General features: G+C 38.8%; 1 protein-coding gene across 8 annotated transcripts in view; it reads right to left on the reverse strand.

Moving 5' to 3' along the window:
* SPON1 (spondin 1) overlaps window positions 1-27,314 on the reverse strand; it is a 678,179-nt gene that overhangs the window by 261,884 nt on the left and 388,981 nt on the right. For 6 of the 8 annotated variants that reach the window (XM_067532126.1, XM_067532125.1, XM_067532124.1 and 3 more), the window contains 2 exons: window positions 18,481-18,587; window positions 8,338-8,363 (listed from right to left, as the gene is read on the reverse strand). Coding sequence is in view for 2 of the 8 variants with exons in the window: in XM_067532122.1 (XP_067388223.1) it covers window positions 18,481-18,587 (107 nt within the window). In the remaining 6 variants the exon portion in view is untranslated. The remainder of the gene's footprint in view (window positions 1-8,337; window positions 8,364-18,480; window positions 18,588-27,314) is intronic. The other 2 variants (XM_067532122.1, XM_067532123.1) reach the window with 1 other exon arrangement.

Raw genomic sequence — 27,314 nt, forward strand, 5'->3', positions numbered from 1 at the left:
GTCTTGTGCTTGAGACCTTTTACAAGGACTCAGGAGATCTCTTTATGCCTGTTTCCCATCTGCAAAAAGATGATAATCCTTCCTTTCTCTCAAACTTAGTCGGTGTTGTCTATTTCAGATTGTAAGCTCTTAGAAGCAGATACTGTCACTTACTAGGATGCCAGCACAGTGTGGGCTCTATCTTTGGGATTTCTAGGCCTTACAATCTTACAAATAATAATAATAATGATAATTATATAGATAACATTGTTTTCCTACCATATAATATAAAACCATACCAAATTTTGCTATAAACTAAGTACACATACGTAGCAGCTTTTGCAGTTGTGTATGTCAGAGAGAGGCCATGAAAGTCACTTGAAATAGAAAGCAGAAGAGAAGTTTCCAAATTTTACCAGATCAACATTTCTCAATTGCTTATCTTGCTTCAGACTTTTTTCCCCTCCTTCCTCTTAGAAACAAATCTAGTATTAAGAGAACTGTGCCAAGTGAACATGTCATACTTGGAACTCCTCTAAATTAAGGAGAAAAGGATTTGGGGATTATAGCAAATACACATTTTTAATGACTTCAGTGTCCTGCTTGGTGGCAAAGCTTTGAAGCAGCAGCAGCGACACATGTACCACTTGTGTTCTTCATCCTAGCTTCAATGCAAAAAAGTACACCAACTGGCAGAAATAGACCCTGAACTAATTCCCTTCACCTTCAGATGACTGCTTACAGAAATATAATCTATTTCAGAAAGAATTAATCTACTGGTAAAATCACTCTTAAAACAGAAATACTGCTGATCTTCAATTATAGACTTTATTTACTTTAATTTAAAGCTTTAATCTGCATAAAGGGCTTCACACCACTCTTTTGCATAACAGCTTGCATCAGCATTCGCTGCCAAATCTGCAATGCAGTTTGTGAAGCAGAGCCATGACAGATAAATAATTACAAGGGTTTGTGGCAGCAGAGCATAAGATTTGTAAGCAATGGTAACGTGAACCCAGTCTTTACCTTTCTCCTCAGCTAGATGGAATCCTAGGCCTGATATAGTCCATATTACAGCTGACCAAATAATTTGCAATGAATAGTTTATCCAATGAATTTAGCTCTCCTTTTATTTATTTACGATCATGCAATAATCTGTCATCAGATCATGATTTCCTCAAATTCATTCCTAATTTTGAAAGTATTCAGAAATGTAACTCTGAGTACTGATAACGTACAAGTTCCCTATCTGCCTGTCTCAGGGTTTTCTCTATTGCCTAACACATGCTTCCCACATCAATTAAATCTGCATACTGAGGCCCGTATGGATTTCAAGAGATTTCTGCTCTCATCCCCCTCTGAACAAGGAGGGCTTTGCTTGGGGAATATATATGTAGTAATAGATCTGGTGATGTAGACAGTGGAAATGCTTTGTCAAAGAGGAAGGTCTTGCAGTCTCCATTAAGAATTCTGTCTTGGAATGTTTGATAGTCATTACTATGTAAGCTGAGTTGGTTAAATTGCGATTGCATGGACTGTGACTGGAGGAATCCCCCCATGCCAAAATTTAAAACTGAGAGTCCATGAGTACTTTAATATGTGGATGTGACGCTCTATTTCTGAAACTCTCTTTTGCCAGAGTTCTGCACAAAGGGAACACAACAGAGGCATGACCAGTGCCAGAGCAAATTCACTTAAACTTCAGGTTGATATTTGCAGAAAAGATATTCCTTCAGCTCTATCTAGGAGTGCTGCTATTTCAACACAATTTCGGGTCTTGGTTGAAGGTATACACCATTCTTTTAAAGAAACTGGAGAAAGAGAGAGAGTCTGGTAACATGGAATTTTAGAAAGGCATTACAGTAAAATCTTTGATACTTTTTGAACCAAGCCTGTAACATTATAACAGGAAACATCCTGTACAGCAAACTGAATTGTAGCACATTAGAAATGACCTTTCTTTTTTCAAACAACTCCCTAAACTGCCATATACAAAAGGTTCCAGCTCCTCTGGTTGCTTGTAATAAATTAAGACAACAGTATTTTAAACACATTGGAAAGCTAAATTCTTCCAGGTCCTGAATAAGTAAAAGTAATTTCATCATACCTAAAGTTATCATCATCAATTAAACACATGTAATACCAAAAGTTTTTTAGACACTGCAGTCCTATTTATTTCATCCTGTCCATTTACACTGAATGCCTTCTAGTAATAATTTCTTTAAAATGTGTTGTTTGCATTTGAACTTGTGCTACATACTTTATGTTATGGCAAACATAAGACAGGCAAAGAGTGATTTTCACCTGAGACCGGTTCAGCTTAGCTCTTACTGTGTCAGCTAGAAGGCTCACTTGATAGTGTTGCTGCATGAAAGACGACAGTTTTCATCCTGACTCCACTAATGCACAAAACAAGTTCAACTGCTGCATAGGGGACTCAGTTAATTGTTTACATCTTCTCTAGCGTCAATAGCCACCAACTGGCACACACCACAGTGAATTCTCTAGTAAAGTGGATGTCTGCAAAAGTACCATATGTTTCCAATTCAATGGAGCAAAAAACTATGCTAAATGGTAGCGAAGGAACACCCTGTTATAGTTCACAGCCATTTGTTGGTGGCAAAAGTTATTTTAATGCAGATATCACTTAAAATTAAGCTTTGACCATGTGTTCTGCCCTTATTCTTAAATTCAAAGAACCTAATCCAAAATGGTATAAAAAATACATATAAATTAAATTTAACCGTTTTTTGTTTTTTTTTAAATTCATGACTGCAGCGATCTTGTGGGAGAGGGGTTTCCCCTGTGCCTTTAGTTACACAGAAGGCTGGCGGAAATTATATTTCATGACTACTGTGAATTTTCTGATCAGATGGCTTTTTTTCCCCAGGAATTCATTGTAAGGAGGTTGGATTTTGTGCAGAAAATCAGAGTATCATAAGGAAGGAAATATCTCCAATAACATTTATAGCAGACAAATGAGTGAATGAATAGTATTTTCACGTCATGATCTTCTAACAACTTTCAGATTTAACTAATAATAATGTAAATCTAGTGCAGGTTTTAACCACCTAATTTATTAGCTACTAAATGTATTCAGTACCAATTTGCTGCAGTGCCAAAACACAATTGAGTATGCCGAGCAGCATTTTCTAACATTGAATGGGTTGGGTTGTATTCATAAACAATATATTCTCATTAGTATGAGATTTGCTGTGACTTTTTATAACTGACAAATATTTAGGTAAATTCATGAATTTAATTCTTCCATGGAGGGGAGGGAAGTGTAACCACACCTGCAGTCATCAGATTTTATGGCTCTCGTTGTGCCCACTCTCACCTATGACAGCTTCCTCACAGCAGTTTTGAAGATGGGCCTTTGAGCATTTACAGGATTGGGGTTTAAGATTATACATTTTTCAGGATAAAGTTTATCTTCAAACTGTTTTTGTATAGTGCCTAGCACTACATGGTCCTAATCCACATCAGAGCCTTGAGGCAAATAAAAAAATATAAATGGTCTCAGTTGAATCCGTAGGGGTGCGTCTACACTGCAATGAAAGTCCCACGGCACAGCCGCAACTGCCCTGGGTCAGCTGACTCCCCCCTTACAAGGTCTGAGAGCTCAGACTCCAGCCTGCACCCAAACATCTACACTGCAATTTTATAGCCTCTCACCCCACACCTCATGAGCCCAAGTCAGCTGACCTGTGCTCTGAGACTCGGGGCTGTGGGTTTTTTAAATCAGAGTGTAGACATACGTACACATCACAAAGCCCACCACTGAATAGGCATAGAGACCTAACAGGAGGTCTCTCCAGGTCAGAATACAGGTATGTTGGCAGGGGAACTTGCACTGCTAATACTCATGGTGTGACTATTTGTACATTAATCGATAGCTTCAGTTCATAGGCCTGTAGATCCAACAGTTTTCATGAGCACTAAGAGTACGTCTACACTGCAGAGAAAAACCTGCAGCACAGTCTCAGAGCCTAGGTCAGCTGACTCAGGCTTGTGAGGTTCAGGCTGCAGTGCTAAAAACAGCAGCATAGCTGCCTGGACTCTGAGGATAGACTGCCATTAGAAATCATGACTGGCCCATACCATCTGATTGAGGCTTGCAGGGCTTGGGCTAAGGGGCTGTCTTAATTGTGCTGTCGTAGTTCAGGCTTGGGCTGCAGCCTGACCTCTGGGACCCTCCCACCTTACAAAATCCTATAGCCCAGACTCCAGCTCAAGCCTGAATGTCTACACCACAATTAAAAGACTCTTAGCCGGTGCCCCACGAGCCAGCCGTAGGTTTTTAATTGCGGTGTAGACATACCCTCAGTCCCTGGCCTGCTAGGTTTCAGAGCCCGGGCTCCAACCCAACCTTGAATTTCTATACTACTATTTTTAGCCCTGCAAGCCTGAGCCATTTGACCTGGACTCTGAGACTCAGTGCCATTGGTCTTTTATTGCAGTGTAGATGTACCCCAAGGAACAGGTTTTTAAAAGGTATTTATTCCGTTAATTAAATCATTTATTGTTAGGTACTTAAAATACTTTTAAAATCTGGCCCTAACTTTTATCTAGTTCCATATATGTAATTACAGAATTTCTATATTTAGCTTTTAAAATGGTCATTGCAGAATCTGATATGTTTGAAGTGAGGGTTTACCCTAAATACAGAAATTTGATAATTATCTCTGTAGCCATTTAAACTGGAGCCTCCGCCTTTGTACATGGTAGTGGTGGTCATGGCGGGGAGAGATGGGCGAAAGCTCCCAAGTGAGAGGCCGGTGGCGGGCGACTTCCCTTCCCGAGTCCTTCCTGCTGGTGACAACTCACTTTTGCTTCTTATTGATTCAGTGGCAACAAGTTTGAACCAAAACCTTTGACTAATGCTATTGAAAATACCATTCTTTGGCAGATTTAACTAAAATAAGTAACCGTCTCAGGCAATGGTGTCTGTCTGAATGGAAGTCCAGCTCATCTTGTTCACATAATTAGTCCTACTTCACAAGAATATAGCTATTAGAATTTGACCATTTGATGTCAACTTCTGTAGGCTAAACGTGGCAAGATTCTTGTACTGCCTTTCAGCATGACAACCATGAACATAATGAAGAAGTTGTGCCCAAGATAGTAGACCAAGGTTATTATGATTAGGTAGTTAAAACAAACTGTATCTTTCCATGCAGATTTCAATCATATTTTGTTTATTTCTAGTTTTAAAGTTAGAAAAGTATAATACTGTCATTTTGCTGCATGAGGTGTCAACAACTGGACTAAAAATCGTCTTTTTTAAATTTCAGGTTCTTATATTCCCCATCTGTACAATACTTCTGCTATGGCTAACTTGATTCGATTTTGCTTCAAGTAAAAGGTTAATAAAGTGTTCTGCTTATTCAGTTTTGTACTTTTATATTTTATACATGGGTCATGACCACGTCAAATACTTCGTGTAAGCCTGAGCACAATTTCTGCATTGAACTTTTAAAGGTAAAAAGACAGCAGATAACTTCAATGAATTTGTTCTTACATTCATCTGAAATAGATTTCCAACATAAATGGGTATAAACAACTGAAATCCTTAGATGATATTTACAGTAAAAGCTGAAGATCAACTATATTTAGTTATATCAGAACGAATGCGTCAAACTGGATTTATATTGAACTAGTATATATATTAGACCGTGTTTGCAGTTTCTATAAATTTCATTTGAGTATTTAAACTTTTATTCAGAAATATCAGTCTTTATGATTGCAAATAAAACTTTCTAAATGTGATCTCATAATGCTGTCTCACAGAGTCTGCCCACAGAACAACACAGTATGGTACAATATGGAAAGATAATAGCCTTTAGCATGTGTCATAAGACTGAAAAGGTTCTGAGGATCACGTTACTAACAGCATTAGCAAGTGTTCACCTTTTTGCCAAATGATCGGTTTAATCCGGAATGAATTAGAAGATGGATACCTAACACATCTCTAAGTACCATAGAGATATAGTACTGAAGGCCTGGGTGCCTAAATTGTATGTTAACTTCACCCGTAAGTGCTGTCACTCAGTCTCTTCAAAGAGATAATGACTCAGATAATTTCACAGAAAAGTGGAAATAAGCTGAATAAATTCTGCAGATGAAGTTTTAATGACAACAAACAGAAATTAGAAATGGATAAGTGGAAAAATACTACAAATCACAGTGCTTGGGTGAACATCTGGTACTTGTTATACCCTGCTGCATTATGTAAACAATCTGTGATCATACTAAAGGGCTTCATTCGCATGGTAGTTCTGGTCATTACTAAGGTTGGGAATTAGCATATGGGCTTGTAACTACTGTATTCATTTAACAACTGTGTTAAATTTGCTTCAGTAATCATTATCAGTGCAGATGGATTTCAATTAGAAGGAAACACTGAATTCAGGTCCCTTCTTCCCATCTCTGGAGACTGTCCTAAAGGCTCACATTGTTTGTTTAACACCAAAACCTAACAAGCAGTTGAAAAAAGAAAATGTGGAGAGGACTTTGGAAGTTCCTGATATTTTTATAAATGAATAATAAGGCATGCAAACTTCTTACATCTTCCTATGACTCATGACCTATTTTTCAATGACAAGGAATTAAAGTCAAGAGTCCCATCATCTGGGACATATAAAAATATGTGACAAAATATATAATCCAACTAGCCAGTGAATTTCTTAAACTCGTTTTTAGTATTTACTAGGTGAGAAAAATGCATTTGAACTCATTTGTTCTTGTTTATATATTCCGATCTGCTAAAGATATTCCAAGTCTTAACTGAAACCTGTCTTGATCAGATGTCACTAAACAAAGACTTTGATTTTGTTCTTTTCATTGGGAATTAAAATAAATTGCATGAGAACATATATAAATAAGGGGGGAAATAGTGCAATAAAAATATTGTGAGCACAGGCAATGTTATCTGTCTATACTAATGAAGTGTTGATGTGTGGGAATAAACCCAGCTGTTCCCTTACTGTAATCTATATTCCCATGTGAGAATCCAAGGCATATAACTGTGAAAGTTACATCTGAGAACAAAATGTACCCAGAATCAATTAATTTAAACGTATATACCAATTCTAATCATTTATAGAGAACAAATCACTAGGGTATTTTAGTAGTAATAAGGGCTTAAACCACCACTGGTAAAACTAGCCATGGGTCCAGTTGGTGGTGCCCAAATCAGGAGAAGTTTGATGCCTGGGTCAGTTTTGAGGATGAACATGGTTATCTACTATATCTATCTTAGATATTTATAAAGCAGCAGTCACTATAGTATTTACATTACGGTTTGGATTGAATGGTACCAAAAATCCTGTGAGCTGTACTCATGAAATTTCAGCTCAAAATTGTAGAAATCTCATGAGATCAACAAGTTTTTTTAAGATTTTGCCATCTTGGGTGGAACAATCTTGCAGAATCAACAAAAACAAAAATACAATTTTAGTTAAAGATTAACTCTAAAATGTACATGGATATAAAACAAGTTTTACAAAACAAAAAAGGGCTGGAAGTAGTTTGTTAGTTCAATGAATAAATTAAAAACTTCTTTGTCTGATTGTTTTTTCAGTCATCAGTTCCAGCTATCAGCAGGGGATAAATCATTTTGCAGCATATGTGGACAGCAATTTAAAACTGGAATATGAACAGTTTAATTAAGGACGTGTATTCAAAGTTAAAGACGCAGAGTCGTGCTAAATGAATGAAGGGATTATTTTTGGAAGGTTTCAAAAAAACAAAAAATCCATAATCCTGAATTTTATACATGGCTCAGCCGGTAATGTACTCTTTGTTAATCAGGAATACACCTATATCCTGATGTTTGCTGATACAGAATGAGAAAGAGACAGGCAGAATGAAATACACAGAACAGATCCAAATCCATGTATTGTTTAGGGTGGGCCAGGACTTAGTGTGCTTAGAAACAGCAGTATTTTGTAGTTTTATACTGTTTTAATCTTTTAATGGAGGGCATGCCTGCCTTTCTGATATAGACTGCCACAATTACTAGTGATATTGGAAATAATGTTTTGTATGCAGCTCTCAAGAAATGGGCAATACCATTATATGATGGGCTTGCATTTTAGAAGTGGTGTTAGATTTTCGTTCTCTTGAAATGAATATTATCCATTTTACAAATGTTAAGGCATAGCCACAGCGTACATGCAAAGAAAGATTCATGTTCAAACATGCTTGATTTAGGAGATATTGTGTTGACAGCAGAACCCTGGGAGACGGAGCTGTTCTGGGTTCTATTCACAGCCACACCCAAAATATGATATGTAACCTTGAATAAATTGCTTCACAACTTACTTTTCTGTAAAATAGATTTATAATGCTCACCTGAAATCCTGTGACGAAAGGGTACTCTGTAAGTACAAAGAAATGCCTGTTTGAGGCACTTCAAAAGCTACTTTATTATCCATAAAGGGGAAGCCACAAGTCTATTACATTTGATGAAAAGAAGTTTAAGGACAGAACAACTTGACCCATGATGAACATGTTTGATGCCATTGACTTCAGTGGAACCACACATGGAATGAGACACTATTTGATGTCAGAAAGAGAATCACAATCTGGCCCTTCCTGTTCCTTCCCAGAGTCATCCACTAATATTACATTGGTTTGCTACAACCAAGTCTGAAAAATAAATTATTCCTGTTGTGGTCCCTTTTCTGACCTGTGTTAGAAGGGCAATACAGTAAAGTATCCTTATGGTTGATGCCGTCTGCTTCGCCAGCCAGGTTCATTGGCTGTGGAAACAGGAGTTCAGGGTTTTAACCTGAAATTCCAAGTTTATCTTCATTTTTCCCTTGCATATTCCCATCTATGGGAATGTTATTTCTGGCCCAGTTGGATATGTTCCATAATCAGACTCCTCTGGAAATGGAGTGTACAGAATGGAAATACGCACACACTAGTGTAGGAAGTGGTTCTGTGTGTGTTATAGCCAAGTCTGTTATCCTAGAAAGGAAATCCCAAATCTCTTTCATACTCTGTAATAAAGGTGAACTCTTAGACTTATGTGATCTCTTTTGCAATAGCCACCGAAATCTTTACAGCTAATCTGGAACATAATGTTTTAAACCAACTTACTATCCAGCAAACTTTGTGCAGACAGTATACAGATTTTTCATATCATCAGTCAAAATGATGCACAGGTTCAGAAAATAATCCCCAGAGATCACCCTTTGGGACACTGGATATTTGGAAGAAAAGGGCACTTTAGAATTCCACTGTCTTCACATTACAAATCCCAATACTAAGTCAGATAATTGTAAGTGTGGAAACCTTTAAGGATAATAAAACTAGGTTCTTAAAAAAAACCCCACCCCCAGGAAAACCAAGAAATTTCACATAGCCAAATGGCACACTGCTCTGGGTTACTTGGCAAATGTAGAGAGTTAATGATCAGCTTACTGATAATACAGAGACTTCTCAAAATGAATGGTCAGGTTTTCTTAACATGTAGGATTAACATTTGGGGTAATTGACTGACTGCAATTTCCTGCTAAATACATACACCTGGGGTTCCCACAATACTGAATCCACTGCTCTAGCAACCACTCTAAAATATCTCCAGGAAGCTCCCATTAAAATGTTCTTCAATCTTAGATAATGATAACATACAATAGGTAACTAATTTTGTAGGGACCTTGGACTGTTGCTTAAGATGAGACATGGTATATAACTTTTCTCCATTTTTTAGGCTTTGTTTGCTCTTTTATCTACCTTCTCCCTCCCCTTTTCCCTAGCCTTCTCCTCTTTGAAAAGCAAAAATTTAACTTTAAAAATAATAGGTCTGAGATAAGTAGTCTAAACAAAGTAGGATCAAGTATAATTAAGTCTTTCAGTACAAACAGAATATGATTACTCCTACTCTTGGAATATCAGAAAAGATCAAATAGGTTATAAGAGAACAAAATCTGATATGTGCCTTAGAAGTATTGGAAATCATGAATAAATATAGCCCATTCCCTAAGGATTCTATACCACACCTATTATATATTACAACATTTACTATTGTTATGGCTGCAGAACAGTTTCAATAGTAACCCTACTTTTACGTATTCATCCATTTCTTTTAAATGCATCCTTTGAACATAAATGTTCTAATCTCAGATGGAGGTCCTCAGGTCCAGATGAACTGTGCTTAACACAAGAGCAGAGGATGGGAGCTAAGGTGGCTTTAATTCTCCTTTATGCTTCCCAGATACTGGTGTGGCTGGGGGCTAGTCCTCTCCCTGGTGTAAATTAGAGCAGTCACAAGTCTGTTCTAATTTACGTCTACTGGCCACAACACTGACTGGCATTCTGACACCTGGGGAATGTCAGGGCATAGAGATACCCTAAGACTGCCCCCTTCCCTCACCCAAGGCAGAGGATTGGGGGTGGGATGACATAGTAACTGCTACCAAAACTCTACCAACAGGGGAGTCAAAGCAAAGGCCACCAAAGCAAGGCCCAGGATCTGACTCCCAGCTTCTAGACAAAGGCAATTTTTTAGAAGTTTGAATAAAATCCTCTTTGTACTGTTGTCTTCACCGCATGGAGGAAAACATAGACTAGTTCAGTTTTTAAAAATTATTGTCTTGCACCTTTTACACACTGGTAATTAAAAAAAATCCCTGTACTTAAAAACATGAAATATTGCATGAAAATAGGTCTTAGTGAGTATTATGGCAAGGAAACACATTTGAAAAAAAATCTCCAATTGATTGGATATTGAGAGTTATGAACTCACTGCAAATTGACTACTACACAGGTGCGTTAGAAAACTTTGATATATCTCACACTAGAGAGGCACTGTGAGTGTATGCAACCTCTCATACATGCTACACTTAGTGTATTTTCTTAGTGAAGTAAGTGCTTATACCATTTTAAAGGCTTACTTTTTGAGACTTGCGTGTAAGTGTCTGGGCCAAGTTTAATTACTAAAGCCACTTTTAGCCCTTTTCTTTATAGGGCTAAAAAAATTAGGGAAATTGAATGCAAACAATTGTGCGTAATGCAATGTTCAACTTGTAGATTTAAAATAAGAAAAAGTCAAGAAATTAAAAATCAAGATTCACTCAGTAACATTAACTGGGCTATGTTGCACACACACACATAGTATTTCATATTCTTATTTCTCTTTGTAAATTTATACCAAACATGAACTATAGGCAAGTTAATATTGACATGGTATCCTTAAGTTTCATGGTTTTCTAACTTTTTCTTATTTTAGCTGTGCAATCTTACTATTTCACTAATGAGTTTAAGAAAAAACCAACATATACTAGATATTGAGCTTATTTCCTCGGCATACCAAAATATCACACAGCCCATGTAAGGAATCGAAGACAGGTGAGTTTATGCCACGTTTATACTCCTCTCACAAGCCAAGCCAAATTACTCGTAGCACCTGTTAGAGAAGCTTCAAGGTTGCTTAATTTTCATTGACAGATAAAAGCTCCCATGGCACTGTTCCACTGCTGAGAATCACTGGAGCTGGTAGTGTCGCCAGCACCACACTTCCCCTAAATGCCCAAAATGGACTTCCATTCAGCATCACCTCCCTTTCTGATCAGTCCCTTACCTCCTTCTTTCTCATTCAATTATTACTATCTCACCTCCTCTGGTTCTCCACTATCTGTCCCAAGCAAGAGTCAATTTCCTACAGAGCCGATTTCAACCAGTACTTGCCAGTGAGAAGAACATTTTTCTAAATGTTATGTAAAACTTAAGAAAACTGTTCCTGAAAGCTGTTCATCACATTCCAACCTGCTCGATCAGGAAATAGCTTTTAATTTTTAACCACTCAATAGTGTAAAACTGAAGTCAAGAAGCTAGGTTGAATTGGGTTTGGCACATTCTGCAAGGTATATACATCTTTAACACCAAACATAACCCCATCTTTATAAGGGGTAACCAATTCCACTGTTAATCAAAGATTAACATAGAACCATGGTACTGTTATCAAGTTGGTTTCTTCTTTATAGAACAACACTTCTAATAGCATAACATGCAGTGTAAGGAGGGACTGCAATTCAGCAGAAACATTTCTCCAGGGCATACCACTGGTCAATAAGAAAGTCTTTGGAGACTAAAAATGCATGTTATAATTCCTGGTTTACTTAGAGGTTCTCTCACCTCCAAAATCCCTCAAAATATATACCTGACATTTTCCAACCCTTTTATCTTTAACACACTTCCCCCCTAATTAAGATATTGGATCATGGACTTAATGACTTGAATACAGCCATTTCAGACTGATTTCTCTTCTGATTCTGGTGATCTCTTCTCTTTATGATAAATGTACATCAGGCATGGAATGTCCCTTTCAGAAGTGGTAGCCATATGGTCACTAGCTTTTCAAATCCATCATAAAACACATTTTAATAGTGTCCATATTTTTATTTCTCAATTTTTATTTTATTTTTCCAGTTTTAATGATTCAGTCTATCATTTTGCAAGGCTAGTTTGGAGAGTGTTGAAAATTCTGAATTTACTTTTAGATGGTGTCAACATGCACATGTATCATAGTTTAATTCACTACTGTGGTGCGTGAAGGTGTCATTAAAAACCCAAAACCTCATAGAACTTGCCTGGCTTTATAATCAACTGGAGACTCAGTCCTTGCTTATTGAAAGATTCACTATGGTTCGCAAACATTTTGTGAGAATCTGGGTTGATTTAACATTTTGCATCAAAACCAAGTGATAATGCATTATTTCATATGCTTATGTGAAATCAGAGATGACTGACTGAGTTTCTGTCTGAGATTCTAGAATGAGATATGTACGGAATACAAACCCCTGTGAAGTGAATCCGTAATTTCATATAGCTCTGGGCAAGATATATATTTTTCGTAGTGTCTTCATATTGGGAAACAAAATAACATCTCAATGCACCTACGTGATGACATGACACAGCTTCATTATAGTGCTTCCTTTGTAATAGGAATTCACGTCACTCAAACAATTAACTGCCCACCACTCTCTGAAGCTACATTTTGGTTCTTTAAACACACACACACGCACACACACACAGAATTCCTAACTCCAAGAGTTCATAAATCATTAGACATACACAAAAACATTATGAGACTCGCTTTCTCTGAAATGAAATGGGTCAACTATTTGACCACACAACAACCCGACATATTACTGTAGCTCTGATAGTGAAGAATAACCATTTTTGTAAGATCCTGTACAATGTATTATAGTTTTCCACTTTGGAATTTGTGGTTACCACCCTACACATATGAACAGTGCCACAGGAACTTTAATGATCACAAATGATCAGCACCTCATTCTTATGTCCTATCAAATGACAGGAGCTTCAGCAGCACAAAAGCCCTCAGCACCATTCTGGAGCATTGGTTCAATACAAATTCAAAGGAAAAAGACTACCTACTAAATCACCAATACCCCTCCTACAGTACCCAGTTTTTACCTCTGTGGTTATCTATAAAAATACTGACCTAATCCAACCCTACTCAGCTTGCGAGAGGTAAAAGGCTCACAGCAAAAGATAACAGCACATTTTTTAATTATACATTATCACATACATTTAACTTTTATACATGGAGCACTTTTAATGATACATTTAACTCACTTAAATACACAGCCTGATTCTATTCTCACACTGGCTTTACACTCCATTGACTTCAGCTGAGTAACTCCCAATTTACACTAGTGCAAGGGGGAAGAAAATCAAACCCATGTAGTTGTCACATCGATAGAAGGAGGACCACTCCTGGAATACTACCGTAGTGGCTGCAGTTGTAGACTTGATGGCCTAAGTTGTGGTTCCACATTAGAAAGACATATTGGGGTATATGAGTTTACAGCACACGACAGTTTAAATTACTGCTGTTTAACTGGACAGTTAGTTTAAAACAACTATACCTTAATTCACTAAACCAAATCTATTAAGATTGTGTATACGTGTTTTGCTTTAAGCAGCCTGTAGACTTGGTTTGTACAGATACTGTTCTAATCTTAATTATATTTAATCAGTGCCTGATTGTTGTGCTCAGGTGTAATTTGCTTTCAAATTGCTCAGCTTGTTGTGCTAAACAATACGCATTGACAGTGTTGCTAAATGTTACAAAATGGAAAGTTCAGCGCTTTGCACGACAACTGCAGGGAATGGCCTATGTAAAAAGGCCAATGGAACATGATGTCCTAAGCTTTCAGCACATTACATGGGGGTAGAGCTGCATGACTCTCATTGGTGTAAACAGGAGCCCTGCCGCTAAATCCCCAAACTTATATGAAGAATGTTGGTGTCTTTTATTCCCAACATTATGTGTCATTTAGCTATTTGACGTCTGTTTTGTTTTGTTTTGTTTTAACAAACCTCTGTGAGCTATGGGACATATAAGTGGAAGTTGTGGCCACCTCACAGGAAGAAACGAGAGCAGATCCATGTTTAAAGTGCCTCACCTTGCTCATTATAAAGTAGATGTAAAATAGTGTGGCTACAACTACAAACTTGTATCACTTTAAGCAAGGAATGTTTATTCATGTGGTTAACATGAAGGTGACCAAAAAAAGTGAAGAAAGTACTCATCCATGTCCCTGCATTGTCCAAGCAACAGCTTGAACAGCTGTGCCATTTATAAGATCAGGACCCCGTTGATTAATGATTAATGAAGTTTTTGACCATATCGGCTGACTTACTTAGCCTACAAAAATAAATGAGCCAGAAGGGGATTCCAAAAGGCTTGATGTGGACCCCTGAAGACTTAACCCAAGGCACCCATTTACTGCAGTAGAGAAAATGCTTGTGATTTGCAAAGTGTTGGAACATCAACCAGATTGGAGCATGACTGCAACCACTGTAAACAGTTGCATTGCCTTTATGCTGTAGTGAACGATTACCACAGGTTATTGTTTATTAATAATCACAATAATTCTGACATTCACTCACTGAAAATAAAGTTAATTGGAAAGCTTGACTTTTTATAAAGTTACACATCCTAATTTAAATTGTTGTGTGCTCTGTGACATTTTTCAAGATCTGCTCTCCACTGCCCTGCTGACAATGGACATTGCAGATAAATAACACAGAATCCTTATGCAGATTAGTTAATTTTTAAGCAGTTTACAAAGAATAAGCTTTTGCTGCCATTTTAATGTTTTTCAAAGGACAATTCTTAAAATTAAAAACTATGGCAATTCAACTTTTTGAGCATTGATATATTATCTTTTATTTTTAAAAGATCCATTTATTTTAGTTGGCATTGTTTTTTTTCTTTCATGAATGCAATAAAATATTCCATGACTAATTCTCCCCTCAGTTTTCCATCATTCATTGAGATTATTCACCACCTTGTTACTCCAGTTTTATACTGGCATAACTCCACTGAAACGATGGAGCATTGCAATGGTGAAGCAGGCCTCATTTCATTCCTAACTCTCCACAGATATATATTTTCATAGAATAATCCATGGCTGTAGTGGAATCTTCATCTGAGTACACAATGTAGATTCAGTTTTCCCCCATATACAGTGTTCATTTCAATGCAGCCCTTCAGGCATTGTATGCCAATGGCTTTCACAAGATTAATAATGTGGTGTACATATTTGTGAGGGGTAAAATAGTTTCTTCTTATTATAGATATACTACAGGCTCACATTTACATGAATAAATCTCTTGTTTCATGGCTTCATTAAATTTTGCACAATGTATACAAATGCATCATCATATTTTATAAATTTGGCTATGATCCTGTACTGGAATCTACTAGTGTGAACTCTGTGAAGTAAATGGGGCTCTTCATGGATGCAAAGGGCCACATTAGTGGTTCAGAAGCAGGATAAAGTCCTTTTGTCATTATTTAGAAAAATTGCAAGGGGATTTTGCGGAATTTTGTTCCCATAATTTCTTTTTTTGAAAAATATTTATTGCACATCTCTAGTGACTTTATACCATAGTGCAACTCATGGTGCAAATCTGATACAGTGTTTAAAAAGTCTCTCTCTCTCTCTGATTGGTAGTATCTAGCCATGCCACAGGAATATATGTCAGTCAAATCTATACTTAAATTATTTATGAATCCAGATATCATAGACAGGTACTAACCTGAGGAACAGCAGTTAATAGTATCTACGCAGGAGGAAGGAGACAATTAGTACTGTGTGCCACAGAAATATGAATTTAGTATGCACCATTTTTGAAATATTCATCTGCCAATTAAAAAGCTGATTTCAGCTTGCCAGCAATATAATAAAACTAATTAAACATCTTAATAATCATTCCTCCACTGAGATCCATTAGGTGTTTTTGAGCTATTTAGAAATTTCCATTTGCCACCCACTCTCTCCTGGCTTCAAAATTGCTCTCCACTTCTGCAAAACTAAGTGAGTTTCTAACTCTATTATGCTGCAGAAATGCACTTTCCATTGGAATCTAAGATCAGGCATAACTTCCCACACTGGCCAGTGATGGAGAAATTAATTAGATATTTGCTTCAATGTGACATTAAGAGTGGGAATACAACTAAATATAGAAAGAGTAAAGGAACCTTTTTTCAAAATATAGTCATTATTAAATGAACCACAGTAATTTGTACTTTCTAAAATGTGGGGATTATGCTTTATTCTAATCCCCTTCCACTGTCCAAACTGAGCCAAATATCACTTCCAGTTGGATATCATCATAATTTAAATCCATTCCACATCAGCCACATACCTAGGAAAAAGCTTAACTCTGAAGGCCCAATTCCAGGATCAAATCCACATCACATAGTTTTAGGTTTTTCTTGTAAACTGAACAAATGGAAGTCTCAAATCCACTGCCAAACATTCTGGATATGAGGAAATAGGACTAATATTCAATATATGGAATTTGCTGGTGACATTTACTATGTAACAGCCCCAAAAGAAATTGTAAGAGGGAATGGTGGGATTATGTTGATGTCTGTTTCCTTGTTGCTCACCAAAAATGAAGTCTTTTGCATTTCTCTCTTTAAAATATTGAAGTGTTTGTTGTTTAATGCTAGTTGCCAGGATAAATCTTTCATTCATTTATTATTATACTTAGCTTCATTGTCTATTTTATTAACTGTGCATAATATCATCCATAATAATATTTATATGGTGAAAATTCAGTACCAACAGCTCAGCAAGGAACCTTGGACAAGAACTGCATGATTTCTGCCTACTTTACGAATGTAAGACTTACTCTGACTTCTGTGCAGATTTATCAGTCATGTAATGTGGTTTTGAAATAACTGAAAGGAAGCCAAGTTTAACAAAAAACCCTAACTATTCTCTGATAACACCCAAAGGGCCAGATTGTGATATGCTTAATCACACTGAGTCGCACTTTACCGCACTGACTTAATTGGGACTAGTCACGGAGCCGGTTACTATTCAGCGTAATTTTATCAGACTCTAACATATAGATAGTAAGATGGTTGCAAACAAAGAAATGACCCGGAAACATCAGTGGTCTCCAGCCTGTGGCCTGGGGTCCAAAAGTGGCCTGTGGGGGCTTTCAAAGTGGCTCACTGCAGAAGGGAGTCGCTGCCGAAAGACCCAGGTAAAGCGTGTTTCCATGGGGCTAAAAGATCAGTGCAGTGCTCCTTGCTGCAGCAAAGGGGATGGGAGATCAGCGCTCTCCTCTCTGTGGCTGTAGGAGGGAGCACGGCAAAGTGCTCCACCTGGGTTCATAGGCACTGGGGTCCCTGCTGGACCCAGAGGGAGGGGAGATCGGCGCTCCCCTCCCCCAGCTCTAGCAGACAGCAAAGAGCTCTGCCTGGGTCCTTAGACGCTGGGGTCTCTGCTGGAGCCAGAGAGAGGGGAGCACTGATCTTCCATCCCCCTGGCTGCAGAAGGGAGCCACTGCCTAGGGACCCAGGTGGAGTGCACAGGGCTACATGATGCTTGCGGTTTCCCTGCTGCAGCCAGGGAGAGGGGAGATCAGTGAAGAGCCAGCTTTCTCACTGAACTCCTTCTGTCTGGCTGCAGTTGGGGGGGTGGGAAGCAGTGGGGAGGGCTGCTGGCAGAGACTGGTGGCCCTTCAGGGTTGTAAAAATGATATCTGTGGCCCTCGAGCCAAAAAGGTTGGGAACCACTGCATTAGCTATATTTGAAAGAAACATATTGAAGGACAAAAACATGTAGAAGAATAAATATAAAAGGCAAAATGTATGGATAAAACCACCACCACATTTGTTTTGGATAGCAGAATACCCAGATCTATTAGACCCTGATTCAGCAAAGCACTTAAGCACAAGTTTAACTTTAAGCACATGTTGAAGTTCCACTGAAGTCAAGGTTTAAGTGCCTTGCAGATTTCCTGAAGAGCCTGAGCAGAAAGCAAAGTAAATTATGCTGCCCCTTCATCATGCCAACATCCGCAGAAATGTTCGTGCTTATATAACATCTTGCAGTCTTTAGCATTAATAATGGCTCCCTTTTGCACCAACCATATAATGGAGTGGAGCACTGAAGCCATACATCAAGGAGTTGGCAAGGGAGTGCCTCTCACCTGAAAGGTTCCTGCATGATCTTCTTCTTTGTCTCCCTCTTTGCCCTCCTTCAGAGCAATCAGTGTGAATCCACGGAAGTAGGCTGGAGTGGCAGCAGAAAGTGATACTGAAGCAAAAAATAAAAGGGGTGGGGGGGAATAGTTGATTGTGAAATCAACAAACCATGTATCAGTTTACTCTACAGCTTGGTCTAAATATTTGTGTTAATTTGGTGCTAAAGACTAATAGAATACAGCCAGGCAGAGTGCAGAAAGGTTCAGTCCACGTTTCCACACAGAATTCTGCCAATGCATCTCAGTTTTAATATGAAACATTGCTGTTATTTACAACCCACAGATTTTTTTGAAAATGGACTGTCAATATGCTAAACTCTTGAGGGAATTTTGCTGCAGAGACATATCTACTGGTGCATTCTCCCCTAGTTTGGACCCTTGCTGAGAAGGGATCTGGCCCATGACAGATACAAAGTTTCCTTAATTTTAAATGCATATTAAGAAAAATTGTATCTAGATCTCTGCGTTCAACTGAACTACAAATGCCTTGTCCACTAATCAAGGTAAACGACTTTTCCATTGCCCTCATCCTGGGGATGAACAGGCCACAAGCATAATTTACAGTTAGAATTGACCCTGGGTACTGCTCTGCCAGCTGTGGATTACCAAAGCATAGTGGACTTTAGTAAAACCCTCTCAAAAGCACCCTTACCAATGCCTCAGCCTCCCAGGAATGCCCTCAAGCCTGGAGTGTCTGGGAAGGTGATTGTGCCATACTGAGCTGGCTGCTCTGATTTTACAATCCCTGGAGATTCCCCTATATTGGGGGATTCCCCGACTTTCTTGTTTGTCCAGCTTTTTATTGTATTCTCTCCCATTCTACCTAGGTTTGTATACTGTCCGCATCACCCTGCTACTTGAGAACCTTCCAGCAGTGCCTTATGCAAGGTGACCAACATCGGTCTCTCCATGTCATTTACGCTTCCAGAGTGGTGCAAAGGGAACAGAGTTGGGGGACAGAATGTGGCTCAGTAACTCTAAAATTCCTTTCTAACTTTTTCCATGCTTCTCAGAAAAATTCTACCCTGGGATGAGACACGGCATGTGAAATTTCAGGGAGACTGGTTTCTTTTGGGTAGAAAAAATAGGTGTTTGAAAACTGGGCTTACACTGTGAAAATAGCTTCAGCTTCAACTGGGAAGGAGATACTGTCATTTCATACTCTACCTTCACACTCTCAGACTCTGGTTGGCACCACAAAGACTGAAGAAAACCCCTGATATTTTGTGAACAATTCCCACTACCAATGCCACTGCAGAGGAGAAAAGCCATAGTAGAATGCCTTTGACACTATTAGGTCAACAGTGGTTGAAATGAGCATCTGACAATGATAGGTAAAATTTAAAGGGTTTGTATGTTAGGGTTTGTTCACTATGCAAAAGTGTAGTTGCTTATGTGGAACACAGGTAGTTCACCTTGATTTGGAAGTTAGTCTAGAAATATCACAAGGGCAGTATTTATCAGATGATTTACAGCACTATCTAATTTTTAGTTGGGTCAGAGAAAAGAAAAGAATAGGTTTTCTGGCAGGATTTCTACCTCTGACCTTCTGGTCAGGCAGGAAGAAAGAGGATTAGAAAGATGAACAAAATATTAAACAAAAAATTAAGTTAAATGAGCAAGTCTGATTTCTGGGAAGAGCTGGTCAAATAGAGGAATTGATTTGCAAATACTTTTGTGAATGTAAGTGCAGCATTTGGTTCACTATGATCTAGGAGTTTATTGTTTTTCCAGAGAGGGGCAGAGTATTGATCAACAAGTTAAGACGTTACTGAAAGTGTCATGACTTTTAGCCTATATTTTTATTCATTCAATGGAACTGCAAACTCTTTGGGGCAGGGACTGTGTTTTCATTACATGATGTAAAGTGCCTAGCACAAACTCTCAGTCTCTGACAGGGGCTCCAGGCACTATGACAATATTAATAAATAATAATAATAATAGTTATTCTCTTGTCATTGCAGAAGGCTGAAGGGTTGGCAGTAGTGGTTCTGACAAACTTCTACAGCTCTAAATGATGAATTTAAATGAAAATTCAGGGCAAGATTCTCAGCTGGAGTAAACAGATGCAAGATCTCTGAAGTCAATGAAGTACACCCATTCACTCTTGCTAAGGAACAGATCCTTATCAAGTCAAGTTCCCACAAAAATTATCTATAAGTAGCCAGTTTTCCCATGGATTAGTCACAATTCAAAAGAAAAAAGGGAATACACCTTAATACATGGTTATTTCAGCAATATTTAAAGGACCATGAATTTGAGCAGAAAATTTCAATTGTGCGCTGACTCTTGGCATAGGTAATATATCCAAAATCTAATTATGCCCTTTAAAAAGCACATTTAAAGCCCTATTCTGGAATTTTTGAACTTACATATTGGTGTTTATTATCATGTGGATCTCATACACAATTTGAATGTTTTTATTACTCTTCGGATATTGGAAATAAGAATTTGAGTATGGGGCAATATTTCAGTGATCAGGGTTATGACATGAATTGTGAGTGTAAATTACTACCTATGGAATGAGTGCCTCTATCTTTTCAATGTGATTCCCTACCAGTGCTGAATTTACACCGTAACCTTGATGACAACCAGACTATTCCACATAAAGACCATTCATGTCATTAGCTCATAATTCGTTACATTAGAGAGAAAGATTTCTCACAAGACAGAGAAGATGGAATTGAGACCAAGTTAATGTCCCTTCATTCTTTGTTTCTGATTAGCAATACATTTAATCCCCTTAATAAAGCCCATTTGCTATTTCTTTGTCAGATTTTTCCGGCACCAAAAAGAAAGTAACAGCAAAGACTGTTGCGGAAAGCAGGCTGATTTTGGCTCACAAGGAATAAAAGAACTGTACTAGTATGCACATAATGACTATGGCCCCGATTCAAGCAAGGTCCCAAACCTATCCCTCTTCAAGACAACACTTAAACATGTATGTAAGTGTTGTCCTGAATAGGTATGCTTTCCTGAATCAGCATCTATGTGTTTTACAGTTGCATTTATTGATACACAACCATAACATAGTTAATACCCAGAGCAACAATAAAGCATCTAGCACATTTTAGATTTTATAAAAAATAAGAATGAATTAACATTTCTTTCTGGGGGTTTTTCCTCTGTGAAATTAGGACTTGTCACAGTTCATGGGCTGCTGATGGGAGCCTCCTACTTTATGGACCCTGATGGATGCCTCCATCTGCCTAAGTAAGGGATCCTGTGATACCAATTGAGTTACATAGTCCACTTGTGTTTGGCTGGGATGGGGCTTTTGGACCTCTCTCCCCTAGTCCCTTTTGTATATTGTCAGATTCCCTAACCCAAAAAGGAGTAGAGGATAGTGGTACCAACCACCTAATTGGCTCGCTTTGGGGTTTCTCATTCCACCCCTATTTTACCTGGCCAGTATACCAGGGTTGTCGTCTCCTTGTAGGCATAGGTGGGGGAAGGCACTTGTAAATAGACTTGGTGAGGGCAATTCCCCTGAAGGCTTCCAGGAATTCCCTTTGGAGCTGTAGCGCTACCAACTGCTCTCTCCCAGAGCAGCTCAGCAGCTGCTGGAAACATCTTGCTTTTAAGCCCTTAGTCTACCCTTGAGATGATTGACAGGAGCCAAGGGGTGGGGCCAGCTTTGCCCACAGCAGCTTCTTACCTCCTTCATCACCAGTGTGGGGTTTATACATCCTGTCACAGGGCTAGATCCAAAGTCTACTAAAGTCAATATAAATACTCTCATTGACTTCCATAGGCTTTGCATCAGTCTCTGAGGATGAGTTTTGCCATTGACATGAATGAGGCCAGGAATTCACCCATCGTGTTCCTGAAAGGTGCTGAACTGGCAGTTCTGAGGAATGAATTTGTGTGTCTGTATTGTAGATACAGTGCAAACTTCCACCTACTGTCTTACCAGTGTCACCAAATTCTTAACCTGGGGGTCCAGCTCTTGGTGAAAAAGTAGTTCAGCCCTTATGGACCTCTTAGTCCCTGGTTGGTCTCCTTCCCCCTAGTCTGCTGAGATTGGCAATGTGTGCCATTTGTGGTGGCTTCCTGATGTGGCCACCCAGACACTGAGAAATGAACTGAGATCTCTAAATTAACTTCAGGTAGGACACCGTGTTGCCAAAAATCACAAAATTTACTTAAAACCCCAGCTCCTGAGAAAGTAAATAAAATAAGTCCAAAATAAAATGATTAATAAAAAGTAAATAAAATGAGTCTAAAATGTATTACTGTTTAAAAGTCTCATGATTTTTAAGCTACTCATGATACATTGAGGCCTGAGACACGATTTTTGAATGCTTCGAGTTGGTAATACTTAGGACACCACCCAGCCATTATATGATAGCTTTTTAGACCCTACTGTGTTGGGCTACACTGAACACAGAGATGTAGACGTAGAAGTATTTCTATCCTATTATCAATTCCCTGAGCCATCCACTCTGCTAAGGTAACATTGATTTACAAGATTTGATTTGAAGAATTGTTAAATAAAAAGGCTTGTTATGGTAACTTGAATGCACATTGTATCATTTTTGATATACAATATTTGTTTCTTTATACAACTGTATGACTGTGATTCTATGTCAGAGCTCAGTGTCGTTTCATGCGAGAGATGAAGGTGTCTCATTACTTAATATGGGCTGTTTCTTGAGCTAAATTATAGGTTCTGTGTATATTATTTTGTAGGTCATTTGGGGTGATTGATTGACATGTAGATTAAATTCTTTATTGAAAATAACAGACTAAAGTAAAAACTATGTAAAGCTCAAGGTGATATTCAACCTAAGCAAAAGGATTGTGTACATTTTACTTTCCTGGGGAAGATTAAATGCCAGAGATTCATTTTGATCATTTTCATACCTCTTGGCCAAATCCTAACCCCTTTACAAGGATATACACTCCCTCTCTACACTCTTCCTGCTAAATATGATCCAATCAGAATTGCATGGTAGGATTCTAAACGCAGTTGGCTTTAGGCAAAGAAGCCACAGTGTGTGACTTTCTCATTTAAATTAAGCAAAATTCTGTGTTGTATGTTGCATAAGTGAAGACAGAATAAGGCACTTTAGTTGCATGAGGTGCTTTCTACCCTGATAATAATGCCTATTAAACTTCCAAGGTAGATATGTGAGAAGCACCCATATCTGTGTCAAACAAGCAGCTGTTTACACATTCCAAAAATGCATGTGTCTGTTTATGTAGTGGAGAGAGAGAGAGAGAAAGAAAATCAGATCCAACAGTACTCAAGAGTGAAGCACTTGGAAAACCAATGCAAATGGACCATACAATGTTTAACTGAGCTGGTCCTTGAACACTGTTTATTCTTCAGAGAAGGTGAACAGACCTGCAAATGAAAATTCCATTAGCAACAGAAACAGCATCCTAATGGAAGGAGCATTTAAATGGATTATAATGGTCTCATTCTTGTTTCCTTCAATAGCATAACAATTTCAGGTTTTTCCAGGAGGAAACAATTTGCATTTTGTATGCTCATGTGAAACATCCATCTTACAGACTTTTTTTAAGGTTTTTTTTGTTTTGTTTTGTTTTGTTGTTTTTTGTGTGTGTGTGTGTGCGTGTACATATTGATGAGAATAGCACTTACTCTGTCTTTTCATGTAAAACAACACCATGCAGTTTTCTAACTGAGCTAAAGCCACCCCCACCCCGGATTAATAAAGCATCCTGGCTAGGAATGATTACTGTCAGTTACTGTCTGTAAGACTTTATTACCCAGAATAATTTTTAAAGTTTGAGTCCCTGTTTGATTGCTTACAAGGAGGTCCAATCATGCCCTTTTTGAAAGCAATGGAAATTGTGCCCTTGACTTCAGTGAAAGCAACGGCAGACCTATTATGGCCTGGATTTTCTAACAGGCACAATAGTTCTATGCATATGGGCCTAAACCAAGGGCAGTAAATTATTTTTTGTCAAGTCAAAGTCCAGACTCCAGAGAAGCATTTTTCACACTTCAATAACAATATATGATAAACAAATGATCATAAGTAAGTAATAAAATTTCATGGTTTGTTCTAAAGCGTCTGATGGTCTGGATTTGACCCAATGGTAGACCTGTCGACTACACCTGGGCCTGAACTGCAGGATCATGCAGTGACGTGAACAATGTCAGATGATCATGGGAGCCAGAGGAACAGACTGTCTGGACTAGGAACAGCAGTTCCTCCACTACTGCTGCTGGGAGAGGGAAGGGGAATGCCCTGCCACCCAGTTGCTACAGCACTAGAGCCTTTTTTGGCAGCCAGGGAAAGGACGAGAAGGGGGTCTCCTCAGCCACCACTGCTGGCTTTCCTCTGGGTGGCATTTACTGCTGCTGATGCCTCTTCTTTGGGATGCAGAGGCATCCAGATGCTGATCTCAGGGTTTTTATGTGGCCCTTGGAGGAGGAAGTACCCCCATGACCAGAGCCCTCAAGCTGCTGCCATCATCATTAGCATGATTCTTGAGGCCACTAATTACTCCCATCTGTGGATCACAGGGTCCTATGAAGAGGTCCTCCCCTCTGATTCCAAAGCTATGAGCCATCACCATCCCAACGGCTCCTTGAACTGTGGAGCCTTGGGAGGGGGACCTTGCCTGTCCATTAGAGAGCCCATTGTCCCCTACCACTGCCACTCAGAACACTCTACAGGGATAGCAAATAAGACTTCTCCACATAGAGAGCCCTCTGAGTGCCTCCTTCTGTGCAAATAGATTCTGTCCTACCCAATGACGGAAGGCTGGAGAACAGAAAGGCCCCTTCTAAAAGATGAATGACAGCTGTGCTCTGGGGTCTTCTGCTCCCTACGGCACTGGAACAGCAGCAGTGGGTGGCCCCCTCCATCAACAACCCAGAGGCAGGGATCTGAAAGGATCAGGGTTACTGAAGCCCCCAGGGGGCATGCCTAGCGCTGCAGGTCACCTTAAATCACCTTAAATCAGCCCACGGTAACAACCTTTGATTAATTTTGGCTCTGCCTCAGCTCAGGTTTCCCAGAGCCTTCTACAACATTGTTCCTTGTTCTCTGGTAAATTACAGAACCGGCTTGTCCTTAACGTCAAAGCTTTTCTCATCACATACAGCTTCTTCACTTGGTATAACACAGAAGGATATTTCTAGTTTCCCAGTGGAATCTCCTTTGAAAATGAACTCAGTAACCCTGTTATAAAACTTTGTGTGATGTCACCGTATTATACATGAAACAAGTTACATTAACTCTTGTTGGAGCTGTTAAGTATGCTTACAGGAACATTTAGCTATCTTCCACCCACACTCCAGTCAAGCATTCTTGAAAGCCTGCTTGCTAAGGTTTAGGTGTCATCTGAATAATTTAATCTTAAATGTCACAACCATGTGTGCTTAGCTGAACCTTTAATGCCACAGTATAACTTGTTAGGAACAAGAATTTGAGGGCTAAGAATGAAAAAGTAGTGAACATACATTCAACTGATTGTTTTGTTAATTGAACTACAAATGTGTTTCAGAAATCCATGTAATCCATCTCAAAATAAAATAAAATCTTCTCAGCAGATGAATGAAACACCCTAATGACATTTTCACTGGAAATAAATATTCTTATAAAGTTTTGTAAATTATGTGCAAGTCACTGCCAAAGATCCTGAGGTTCTCTGTTGTGCCGCTAGAACAGATACTAAGCAGACATGCAATATAAAACCTTGCAAACTCAAGCTATGAAGTCAAATGTCTATTAACCTGTTTGTGGGAAATGTGTATTTCTTCAAACCATGTTACAAGTTGCCTATAAGGTTTTAATTTCTCTGTTTGAAGAAAGATGCTCACAACAGGCTAATCGCTGTTGTAGATGTTGCCCCCTAAGAATTTAAGCCTAATGATTATATTCTAGGAGACTGCGCACATGATTTATTTTTCAACTTGAACTGAGATTCTGAGATAGCTATGTTCATCCAGTGGGACAGCATTGCTCTTTACACTGAATCAAACTAAAGGGGGAAGGAGTGAGAGCCACCACTCAAAAGAAGCTCTGAAAAAATTATTTCTTCTCCCCACAAGATGGTTTCACCAATACACTATTTATTAGTCTGTAATAAGAGATCAGATGTCTAAGGGCACATTCGGTTTATTTTCAAAGTAGTTATTTTAAATACGACATCAACAGTGCATATGAGGGATGTTTATTTCCAAAGAAAGAGTGACTTGAAACTGCTTTCACCTGTTAATTACCCAGCAATGCTGAGATGTGTTTAGGAAGTTCATTTCCAGCATTATAGGTTCAGCACAGAATGCATCCCCAGGACTCTTATCTACAGTGGTCATTTAGCACCATCTCCCTCTTGCTCTCTCTTTCAGGCTTGAACCTTCTGTTCACGTCCCCAACAAAAACGCGGTGGGGGGAGGCGAGGAATAAACGTAAGTGGGGAAGTTAGCAGCCTCCTGCATTGTTTGCCTGTATGCTAACGCATTGCATTAATACTCATATTTGGGGGCAAGGGCAATTAGCACCGGGTTTATGAGCCTTTCCACCGTGAGCTAAATCTTTTACAATTTACTGCGCTACATTGACGGGGGTGGGGAACGAGGGGGGCTCTGTATTGCACCATAGAACAAGTGGTCTCTGGCTGCCACTCAAAAACCCAACTCGAACACACGAAAGAAGCAGGAAATCCCCCCTAGTGCCGAATCAAATATTTGGGGTGAAGTGTTACTCTGAAATAAAACTCCCACTCACTTGCTGTGAAAGCATCCCCATGGCAAGCGGTGAGCGGGAGTACCTTACGCCGTGTCGATTACACACACA

The sequence above is a fragment of the Emydura macquarii genome, unplaced genomic scaffold (genome assembly GCF_026122565.2).
Source record: "Emydura macquarii macquarii isolate MOO-44397 ecotype Brisbane River unplaced genomic scaffold, CSIRO-AGI_Emac_v2 contig_3240, whole genome shotgun sequence".
In the NCBI taxonomy this organism is placed as follows: domain Eukaryota; kingdom Metazoa; phylum Chordata; order Testudines; family Chelidae; genus Emydura; species Emydura macquarii.